Genomic DNA, 12,041 nt, shown 5'->3' on the forward strand with positions numbered 1-12,041 from the left:
ACACGTGTCCTTTTTTCTATACTTTGTGTTTCATTAAACGGGAAAGAGATATATATGGGCTAAGTCTTTTATGTGGGCTTTAATCTTGGCTCAAGAAACACAACCTGATGGCGAGCAGCCCTAACTCTCTGAACGCGTTGACTCAAATTTTATGGTTCTTCCTAGGCCTGGGATTTTTGTCCGAACCGAATGGGCCGAACCGGACCGAACCGGTTTTTTTCGGTTTTCGGTTCGGTTTTCAATTTGGTTCAATTCGGTATGGTTTTGAAAATTAATTCGGTTTTCGGTTCGGTTCGGTTTTTGATTTCCAAAAAAAAAAAATTTTAAAACCGAAAATAACCGAAAATCCGAACCGAAAATAACCGAATAATCCAAAAATAACCGAATTTAACCGAAATAACCGAATTTAACCAAAAATATCCGAATATTTTGAAAAAAGTATACCAAAATTAACCGAAAACTTAAAAATTCGGTTATTTTCGGAAATAAAATTGAAAACCGAAATAAACCGATAACCGAACCGAACCGAACCGAAATTTTATTCGGTTAATTTCGGAATTGTTTTTAAAAACTTCGGTTAACCGAAAACCGACGGTTCGGTTCGGTTTCGGAAAACCGAAGTGGCAGGCCTAGTCCTTCCCATTCTATAATCTCCGCCATTCTAGAGACTGAGTTGCTCAAGTTGGCGTGATGAATCCGTAGGGTTTTGATCACGTCAAAGTTTCGATCACGTCCTTTGACCTCCTTTTCCATCAATAAAAACTAAACCATTTAAAGATTCATGGCATTAAACATCTTCTTAACTCCTTTAGCCACGATATCTACTTCAATGTGAGGTTAGCTTTTCACCTTTCAAGGCCGTCTTCCAAATCTGTCTTAGTAAACTTATTCTCCGTGAATGGCTAACCGATTGAGATGCTGAAGTCGATGACAAAGAGAGGAAACTTGGATTGATATTTGTCGATTTTCTCAAATAATTGCAGAGAATCACTTTCAGGAAACGACCACACTACTCTGTCTCCTCCAGGTTATCATCATAAAGATTGTCTGTGAGCAGGAGTACTCAATCCTGAATACATAGAAGTTTCTGCTATGAACTTCAATATTTCTTGAGGTCAGTTGCAGATTATTTTAAGAGATTTTACATTCTTAGTTTTGAATTTGTTTTTTTTTTAATGATTTGTTGATTATGCTTTCTTCTTTACATTTGTTTCAGCCGACCCTCATGCCTGCCACCGTCAATGTTCAACCGTCTCACCTTGCCACTTTATGACACCGCTTCAAGGCTGGTTCGAAAAATTCTTAAAATGCATTATACCACTGATTTGTCTGTTTGAGCAGATCATAATATGTCGAAACTTCTATGTGGTCATCTTTTACATGTATTTAAGAATGTATATGTGTTACTGAGAGGTGTCTTGATGTGCAGCAGCGAGAGACGGCTCAGAAGATAGTTTTCAAACATTGGGAGAAGCTACGGGTCCCTGAAACAGTTGTTCGTCATTTCAGGTATACAACTCCGTCTCCTTCTATTGTTTTCATTGTATGGTTCTATGTGTTTTCAAGTTTGAAAATGTGATAAAGTTTCCTTTTTTTTGGACAAAGAAAATGTGATAAAGTTCTTGGAGGAAATACATAACGTTAGCCAAACTAAGAAAATCAACACAAGCTGATTGTCCGGCTGCGTTCTTTGAGGAGTTCTGGAATTTTACAGACAGATATGAGTTAAATTGTTTCCATTGTCCACCTGTTTCATCAGCTAATGACAATAAATCTAAGGATTGATTTTCTTCGATATCTGACGAAATCCAGCACAACCCTATTGATCAGGAGAAACCCGCATCTAAGAGAAGAAATAAGCTCCCAATCAGCAGCAGACCATAAGCATATGAGATCAAACGGTGAGAACAAGAACCCATCACTAGCTCCTACTTACGGGTTAGGAAACATAGCGAAGTTGACTAAAGAGATAAAGAAAGAAGCTGCAAATTGGTTCACAATGTTTATGGAGAAGGCCCTGGAAAGGGGATGAAAAGTGTAAAGGCACGGGTGATGCAGAAGTTAGCGAAGTTCCACAGTCTCTGATTTTCCAAGCTGTAAACTGGGTGGAAGTAGAACAGTCCAAAAGCATCATAAGTCACTAGAAAGCTCAGAATCAAAATAAAGAATTTAAGCATTATTCTTTTATATTGTTCCCACTTCTACTCCAAAGGCTTCTTAGTTTTCAATTTGTATCGATAAATTTATTCATGGAATCTATTGTTGTTAATCAAGTTTATAATAAAGTGGCTGTTCTCAAATGTCCCAGATAAAAGATGGTCATAATAACAGTAAGAAGAGAAGAAGAAGAAAAAGACAAATAACAAATATTTTATAAATTACATATGTAGCTTTGTGTAAATGTTGTAATGAAGGTCAATATACCATCAGCATAAGTGCTAATCCTTTATCAACCATAGTCAAGAAATAAGCATAAGACCAGCTATTAAGGGGGAGATACCTGATTTAGTTTAGGGCCAAGCTGGTCCCTTGATGGCAGTAACAACAGGCTTGACTTGCAAGTAATTGAATTTTGTTGTGTTTCACCGAATCCAGACTTACAAAAGAAAATAAAAAGAGCGAATAGCATGGATTTAATGAAATTTTGTATAAATACATACATAACTCCACTACAGGATAACTAAATTTAAGGAATGAATCTGACATAATTTTATCATTTTTTAGTCACAAAACTTGACCTTTGAAAATTTAATTTAAAAATGATAACACCACAACCAATGATTAATACATAATCAGAAAATTGTAAGAAAAAAACAAAAACAGACAAGATATAACAAATATAACAACAAAATTATTGAAATACATAAAATAATCCATAATACATAAATAAAAACACATAATGTTCACATATTTAAAACAACAAACAGATTATAAATCACATGAAGAAAAAAACACTACAAGATATATTTTTTTTTTTGGAACATCACTACAAGATATACCAAATGAAAATATTTAAACAGAATATACATTACTCATGTTTCAATTTTCGTGTTGAAGAAATTGGTCAATCACATATGATAACGAGGTTGTATTTTTGTTAATCAAAAAAACACAATACTAATTAATTAAACTAATCAAAATAAGAAAATATAAAAACATTTGTTTGATAGAAATTTTTTGAAAAACACATTAATATAAAAACAATTGTTAAGCTGCAAAATTAAAAGAAAATAGAATATTCCGCGAAGCGAATAACGTAATACAAAATGACAATAATTTTGTGAACAATGTGGAGTTGAATTTGTTGATTCTCGGATACGAAGATATCAAATGGGATACATAAAACTGACATGTCCCTATAAGATCCCATACCTAGAGCTAACATCATATAACCCAGTTGAGACATTGTAGAATAGGCTAAACCTCTCTTAATATCTTTTTGAGCAAGAGCTAAAGTGGCTCCTAAGAGTACTGTTATTATACCTATCAAAGATATTATATACATTATAGAAGGGATAACCGTTGCTACTGCGGGCTTTACGCAATCGATCGGATCATCTAGATATCCCTTCAACACAACATAGGTCGTCGATAGTAGAAATAAAACTAGATGATCTATACTATCATAAAAGGGATATATAATCATCAGAGAGGCCCTCCACGTTAGATTGGAAATTAAGACCAATCAGAAGCAAGTTTTTATACACGTCAGATAAACTTAACCGTCTGGGCTTCGTGATTCTGCTTAAACCCAATTCTATGCAATTCACTTCCTTCTCCATGTGGGTTAAGAGCATCCGCGTAAGCGTCAGCTACGCCTTCTCTTTCTCTTCCGTTTAGATCTAAGATTTCTCCATCATAGCTACAAAACTCACACCCACATACATTAACTTTTCGTCTTCTACAATTAAATGGATGCACTGTTTATCTTCTTATATCTCCCCATCTCCCAGATAATCAGACAATCAATTATGGTTGCGTTTATTAACCTATGCGAAGTTCTCCCCTATATATATATTTATACGACACACTGGAGCAGTGTATCTCATATCAAGTCAAAGCTTTGTTGAACCGGCACAGATTTCAACCAATCATCATCGACAATGTCCTCCTCTGCTGCTACGGTTGCTCAAACAGCGTCTCCTCTTCAACCTTCGACGATCTCTGCCTTGGTTTGACTTCTCAGGTGGTTGTTGGCCAGATCCTCCGCTTTTGGGATTCAAGGAACATCAAGAAAAATGTTGAATTTATAGGTATCACCATCTTCATGAGAAGGTATCAACATCCTTCTCCTAACCTTTAAAGATTTATCTTTGTTTTTAAAAAAAAAATTCTGAAAAACGAATAGATAATAAAGCTTTACTTGGATTTCAATAAAATGTTCTTTGACGGGTATTTGCATATCGGAAAAAAATGCTTTGCCTTACGTTAATCAAAAATACACAGTCAGCTAATAACACTGCGTCCATTTAGAACAATTCAGGACCTTCCCTAAGCTTTTGAATCATTATGCCTATCCACGTTTAATTGCAAGTTTGATATAGCTTAAAAGAGATTCATCGAAAGTTTGTATTTTTGCTTTGCTATGTAACATGTTCATTTATAGTTTTGTGTGGTGGTTGTTGTTCTTCAAATTAACATATTGTTTCTGCTTGGTTTTATTTAGGTGTAAAACATCGACTGATGGAGTCTAAGATCGAGAAGCTGAATCTCACTCTGGTGAATTTGTTTCAGTGAGTTATCACATTCTTTATTGAATGAACAAGTACATCTATGATTTTGTTGGGTTTCCTTAGATAGAAGAAAGACTGAAGTTATCATGCTCTTTTTATCTCTGTATTTTGTCAAGAAAACGAGCCGTGACGACAACTGAACAAGTGAATCGTTTGGTATCACCGAATAGAGGCAGATCAAAGAATGCAGCTCTGCCATCTACATCTCAAGAGACTTGCGGTAGACTAGATGTTGAAGGCATGGACCTACAAAGAACTTCTTCTAGAGAACTAGGAAACTCATTGCAGGTTGTGATAGGTATGTCAATTTTCTCTTTACGAAGTATGAAGGAAGTTGATATTTCCTTTGTTTTAAGTATAGTAGAAGGTTCATGGATATATAATATATCTTAATTTCTCACTTTGTCAATAATTAGCTCTTAAGTCATTACGCTAATGATCATAAAGCGATCAATGAATCTGTACCCTCAGATAATAGAAACCTTTCTTACGTTATTAACAGATCCACTGTTGCTTATCACTGCTAAAGGGCAAGCAGGAAAGTATACGGCTGTTTACCAGAAGCTCGCTCAGAAACACCCTTCCTTCAGAGACAACGCTCATCTTATCGTGGTAATCTCTTTGAAGCCTTGGCTTCCGTTCATACCAGACACTGTCATTTGTCTTCTCTGGTATCCTCATTCCTTTACCTGCGTTCGGTGTCCTGTTTGACAACGAATAAGTTAAAGGCCCTGTGATCCAGTATCTCATCAGACCTGAAGAATGTTTAAAGAGATTTCATCCTATTGATCTTGAGATCTGTTATGTTCGTTGGAGACTCTCTCAAGATTCTGAGACAAGAGGTCGAGGAACATGCTAAGGTATTGGGTTTCGTTGGAGCGCCTTGGACACTGAGTACGTTGTGTAATATAACCAAAGTCATCACAGAGTACGTTGTGTACAAAGTTGAGGACGTAGCTCACTGCATTCAAATATTCGATTTATGTAGGTGGACAGTTGACTCCTGTGATGTGGGAGCCTTGGTCCAAACCCTACATCAAAGAGGTATTGGTTAAGTACTTTCCATCTTGAATACTTGGAAAGATTCTCATTTGGCTTGCCAGATCATTCATGCTGTAAAAGAAAAGATGTTCAGTCACGCCTATTGTTTTCTACATAAAATGGAAACATGGGTCTTCTTCAGCGGATGTTATTGGACTTGACTGGACTGTAGATATAGCTGATGGAAAGAGGTGACTGGGGAGCAGTGTTAGAGACTTAAGAGTCCATCGAAATGGTGATCCATCTAACCTATTATCTCTGATTCCTGCTTTTACTGAAGAGATTTATAGGTGGATAGTTTACTTTGTTGAGCTGAAGGTAATAGTTCTTTATATTAATTCAAGAAACTGAAAGAAAATGTCTTTCTATGTCAGAGTCGTGAAGATTGCTGGACCAACAGGGCATATACTCAAACCAAGGACACGGTGTCTTGGTAGGGACGTCAGAGGAAGCCCTGGCTCATTTCTTTGAAACTGCGAGGAGCTTGGCTTACGAAGCACTTTTCCTTTTTTATGTGAGATTTTTGTTCTATGTATAGATTGTATTATACGTATTTATATCAACAAGTATCCACTTAAATTGTTTGTTTCATAGTTTTGTGTATACGAGTCTTAGGTAGATTGAAATTAACATTTAATAATTTAGTGTAATTCAGATGTTATTACCGAATGAAAAACAAAGAGAACATTAAACTTCCGGATGAATCGTAAATTTGTGTTAAATTATTTACACATGTTTAAATTGACAAGAACCAATAAAATGTTATTTTATACAATAATGTTCATTTGAGGTGTACTACGTAGAGAGGTCGTCAAAAAAAAGGAAGTGTACTTCGTAGAGATGTTTATGCAAAACATTTCCCATATTATGCTATGATTGACATGTCTAAATGATAATTTTCTTTGTCAGATTTAAAACTAGATTTTGCATTATCTTACATTGAGGCGTATGCAATTAAACTACACAATTTCCAGCACATATGGTAGTTAGTTCATCAAAGCATATAATTTTTTTTAAATTATTATATAACTTATGAACTAATTTATTTGAGATTTGAATGTACTTTTTTATGTAGCTCTTTCTAGGTTTGGACATTTTATATGGTTCTAAAAAACTGAATCGAAACCGATCTGGAAATACATGTTCAGTTCAGATCCAAGTCTAGGTTAAAGTATCTATTGAGTATTTTTCTGATCCGTAATCTCCGTTTGATTTTGGATTCTAACGAGACCTGAATGAGTATCCTAAGTACCAGAAATGTTTTGTATATATTATGTATATTTTTATGTCTCAAAATTTTTTCCGGTATCAAGAATATTCTTTTAAGTTCCAGTTTCGGGATTTCATGTTTCAAGTAAAATTTTAGATTTTTAGAAAAATATTTCATATATTTAGATAGAATATTGACTATAATTAGAAAACTTTAAAGTATTTTTTATAGAAAATTATGTTTTATATAAATTTTTACAATTCTATGTATAAAAATTTTAGTTCAAAATAATATGTTAATAAATGTTGTAAAGCAGCATTTATGTTGGATCGGACATATGTTCATCATAGTCACAAATATGTTGTAAAAGGCTTTTGTGATTTTATTTGTTGTGACTGTTAAAGATAAATAATTTACCGACAAAAAAATTATATCTAAACATTATCTTTCTATTCGGTATTTGAAAATCAATGCTAATTTTAATAGCATAGATAAAAGAGTCTAACAATCTTTTTAAAGTAGATTTTTGGAGATGATTCCCTTTTAATAACATAGATAATGTGCAAGATTCCCGTATAAAAAAAATATCACAAACATATGAACATCCTTATAATTTCCGGACCATAAAATAAAGCAGAAAATTGAAGAATACTTCAACAAAAGTCATACCCTGTAAATTCTTATTGCCCTATCATTGACTGATTTCTAATTTAAAACCTCATAGATAAAATCATGTTTGTAAAAATATTGATCCAAAATATATAGAAAAGTAGAAAAGAGAAATAAATTTTAATTTCTATGTATAATATTTTTAATTTTTTGTGTCAATAAATGGATGAACTTAAAAACGAAAAATAAATTTTATTTCATCAACAAGAGGGAAATTACCATAACTTTATATGTCTTTTGGAATTAACATAAGGATACGAGTCAAGTGAAGAAATAACAAATTTAAATTGTGGTGTTATCCAATCTTTGGTTTTTGGCCGAATATTATGTATTATTTTAAGTTTTTAACAGAATTTAAAAATAAAAAATTTATAATGTGTAATCCGGGTGTAGCCCGGACGAAGCCCTAGTCTAAATAAAAGAGATAATTGGCGTCTCTATACCCACTCATAACCATAATTTGCAATTTACCATGATGATGACCAAAATAATTTCGTTTATAATTTTGCCCCTCTAGCCTATAACTTGATTTATGTGCACTGTCTGTTAAGTGTCAGCCTAGGAGTCAGAAATCATGTTTTTATCCAGCAAATAAACCAATTGATTTAACTCTTCTATTTTTTTCTGAAAAAATGTAAACATTAAGCAAATAAATCATGTTAGTAATTCCAAAATATGTTTGTTTATTAGTCCTGATTCTAGTATACATTTTTTCATACATGGTTTGTTACTTAATAAATTGGTATATACATGATTTACTAGTTGATACACTTTTTATAAATTATTTGTTATCTGATAAATTATTTTGTTACATGGTACGCAGATTTGTTGTCATCCGATAAAATATTTGTTATCTGGTATATGTTATGTTACCTGCTACATAGACTAGTTTTTATCTGATAAAATATTTGTTACATGGTACATGTTCTGTTACCTGATATATAATTTGACATAAAAAACCGATAGATGATTTTGTTACCTGATACATGTTATGTTAGCTGACATATAATTTGTTATACGGTACATGCTATATTAGATCATACATAACACTATGTCTTAGCGATTACAAATTTCATTAGCGAAACCTTTACGTGTTGTTATAACTATATTTCGCCAAAAATATATGACTAACTCATTTCTAGTAATTCTTTTTATATTGTTATAACTATATTGTTAATTATTTTTCTTCATTAGTTTCTCTTCATAAGTTATATTTATCTAAATTCAGTATGAATGAGTGGAGGAGAAGTGAACAGCTGGCAACCTACGACCTCGAACGCCACGCTACTCGCCGGATATGCTTTTCGGCTACCTGCTGCAGCAGAGTACGAACCTGCCATAGCTCCATCACGTCGATGGCAAATTCGTCCGTTCATTACCAAAGAGATATGGTGTGGACCGATATTATCACTTCATGTATATTTTGCTAATATGAGCTTATTCTAGGTATATTGAGCTAATTCACTCTAAATAAAATTAACATATCAAAATATTCATGCTGTCAAAATTAAAATAGCTAATTAAATTTTAACATAATTGTTTAAAAAATATCTATGAAATCTATGTGTCTTATTGGTATAGTTAAACTAAAATAAACATTGAGAGAAATAAAATAATTTTATTTTAATTTTATTATAATTAGACAAGTTAATAATTTATAAAATGAATTTTACAATATATAAATATTTTTTTTGTAAAACAATAGCGACCATTAATGGTATTGTATTATTAGTTTATTAATTTTCCTGCCGGTAGAACGGGTTTTACCCTAGTGTATACAACTGTCCCAGGCTATTCAATTTAATAAAATTGCTCCAGATTATTTTTCGTTTATTACAAAAAAAGAAAAGAAAAGAAAAAGAAGTAAACTGGATTCATGAGATTCAAGGCAAAGAGGGAAAATAATAATAAATCAATAGATTGGCGCTCCTTTACTATTTTCCAAGTCCTTGTTCCATCGGATTCTTTTCAAATCGAAAAGAGGAGTACAACCCTAGCAAATCCTCACACAAGTTCCGCGAACCCGTCTCCGAGATCTACAGAATCTTCGACTCCAATGGCGACAAGAAGACGTACATTGCTCAAGGTCATTGTCCTCGGGGATAGCGGGTAATATAAAAATAAAACGCTGATTCTTCGATTTAATTCCTCACTCTTTGATGATTGATATTGTGATTGTCGCTCTCCAGGGTTGGTAAGACTTCCTTGATGAATCAGTATCCTTCCAAGATTTTCGACAAGTTTATTCGAGTTTGATTCAGTCAATCATTTGTATTTCTATTAACGTGATGATTTAAAGATATGTGCATAACAAGTTTAGTCTGCAGTACAAAGCGACTATTGGTGCTGATTTCGTAACCAAGGAGCTTCAGATTGGAGACAAGCTCGTTACTCTACAGGTGCTGGTGGTGGTGGCTCTTTTACTTTCTCAAAGATCCATTTTAATTAAAACAGGACTGTTTTGGGTTTTCTTTTTTTGTAAGATTTGGGATACTGCTGGACAAGAGAGGTTCCAGAGTCTCGGTGCTGCCTTCTACAGAGGCGCTGACTGTTGTGCCCTTGTTTATGATCTCAACGTTGCCAAGTCATTTGACTCCCTCGACAACTGGCACGAGGAGTTTCTTAAACAGGTTCCTCTCTCACATTGTTATATTCAAAACAAGATGATTTGAGTAATGTAACAATGCTTATATGTAACAATTAATCTCCTCGTCCTGCCCAGGCTAATCCATCGGATCCAAAGACATTTCCGTTTATAGTGCTTGGAAACAAGGTTGACATAGATGGAGGGCGCAGTAGAGTGGTAAGAAGTAGTCCATCGTTTTGAAAAACATATCTTACGCTGTCTGGTTTCATCCTCTATATAACTAATAGGTGTCGGAGAAGAAAGCGGCTGACTGGTGTGCTTCAAATGGAAACATACCCTATTTCGAGACTTCAGCAAAAGAAGACTACAATGTTGATGAGGCTTTCCTTACCATTGCCAAAACCGCTCTTGCCAACGAGCATGATCAGGACATGTATGTTTTCTCTTTCCTTTTAGCGCTTTATATATGTGAGAGCTTGGGCTCTTTTAAGATTCTTCTTTAAGAATAGTGCAGAATCTCAATCTAAATCTGAAAGGCAGAACTTTATCAACACAGAGACATCGTATCTGAGATTTATTTGTCTACATATTCCGTGTTTTGCAGATACTTCCAAGGCATACCAGAAGCAGTTATTGAGAACGAGCCAAGAGGGGGTGGTTGCGCTTGTTGAAGCGTGTATTTTCATTTTCATTTACATTCTTTTTTTCATGCATTTTGCCTACTATTCATTGAAGTTTGGTGTACTCTTTTGAGTTGCAGAACGATAAGCTTGTAGAGGCAAATTTTTTTGCCGTTCCATCGTATATTTAATTGATTGGAGGAACCGTTATTGCTCTTTAATCATTTTGCATGGTTAATGGCTTTTGTTTAAATCATAGAAGTCGATCAAAATGTTCCAAAAGTGTCTCGGTCATGTGACTTGAATAGTGCTCCAGCTCGTTGGTTACACTCAAGTAGCTCTGAAAGTGATTATCTTGGCCAATGTTCTTGGCCCATCCAGGTTGCATCGTCCACCCTAGGGAATGCGTGATAGAGGCCGTAGAACTTGTTACAAGATGTCTCGGAAGTGACTCATCATGAACTAGCATTTGCCCTCCAATCACGCCACACATCACTTGTATTATGCTACGTGAATTACAAAATCCCTCAACTATTGGATAGGATGGTACTTTTAAATGGCACTGGAAAGAAGGATTTATTGCGGTTCCTGCCTCAGTAATACACTAGGTTAAGATCAGCTTTGCCTGAAATAAACAATCATTTATCTATTTTATATGTAGTCAGTTACAATAAACTTGAGCCCATGAGTGGCGCTTGTTCTCTCGAGCAAATACGTCACTTCGAAACGAATCACAACAATATTGGGCCAATCCTTACCATCCGAGGATCCTTTGTTGTAGGTTTCCTGACATGTGAATTCCTAGCAAGAATATTTTTGGCATATTCGTCCTCGGTGCTAACGTTCCTCGCGGAAGAACCTCCTGCTAGCGTTGAACCGGCATCAATCCTACTTCTCGACAAAAATGACCAACTATTTTTGATAAAAATCCAGTGAAGCTATATCCCTCAAAGCTCGGCGATGCTCTTTGATTGGATTGTTGAAAGGACGAGATCCGCCAGATAAATCCAGATCTGGACTAGAAGATTCAGCGATTTCTTTCTCACTGCGCGAATTCTTTCAAGCTAAAGGCATGATCTCCTTCAAACCCAGAAAAGGACAAAGATCAGATCGTAAATTTCGGGATAATCTTTGATGAACAACTGTATCAAACTCGTCGGAACCAAAAATCGGGATGATCA

General features: G+C 34.5%; 1 protein-coding gene and 1 pseudogene across 1 annotated transcript; both read left to right on the forward strand.

Annotated features, from left to right (window-relative positions):
• Positions 1-1,128: 1,128 nt before the first annotated feature.
• On the forward strand, positions 1,129-7,913 carry LOC103838844 (annotated as a pseudogene).
• A 1,577-nt stretch (positions 7,914-9,490) lies between these two features.
• LOC103838846 (ras-related protein RABG3a) lies at positions 9,491-11,091 on the forward strand. Its single transcript, XM_009115302.3, has 7 exons — positions 9,491-9,762; positions 9,843-9,869; positions 9,953-10,052; positions 10,137-10,283; positions 10,376-10,456; positions 10,528-10,673; positions 10,845-11,091. Exons 1-7 carry the CDS (start codon positions 9,530-9,532, stop codon positions 10,909-10,911), a joined length of 801 nt encoding a protein of 266 aa, XP_009113550.2. The 5' UTR covers positions 9,491-9,529; the 3' UTR covers positions 10,912-11,091.
• The last annotated feature ends 950 nt before the right edge of the window (positions 11,092-12,041 follow it).

Source organism: Brassica rapa, chromosome A09 (genome assembly GCF_000309985.2).
Source record: "Brassica rapa cultivar Chiifu-401-42 chromosome A09, CAAS_Brap_v3.01, whole genome shotgun sequence".
NCBI lineage: Eukaryota > Viridiplantae > Streptophyta > Magnoliopsida > Brassicales > Brassicaceae > Brassica > Brassica rapa.

Bases quoted from the DNA above. Each gene is read 5' to 3' on its own strand.
- LOC103838846 (XM_009115302.3), top strand. From the start codon at position 9,530: ATGAGATTCAAGGCAAAGAGGGAAAATAATAATAAATCAATAGATTGG. The intron at 10,284-10,375 runs GTTCCTCTCTCA...CGTCCTGCCCAG, and splicing joins ACGAGGAGTTTCTTAAACAG to GCTAATCCATCGGATCCAAA. The intron at 10,457-10,527 runs GTAAGAAGTAGT...TATAACTAATAG, and splicing joins ATGGAGGGCGCAGTAGAGTG to GTGTCGGAGAAGAAAGCGGC.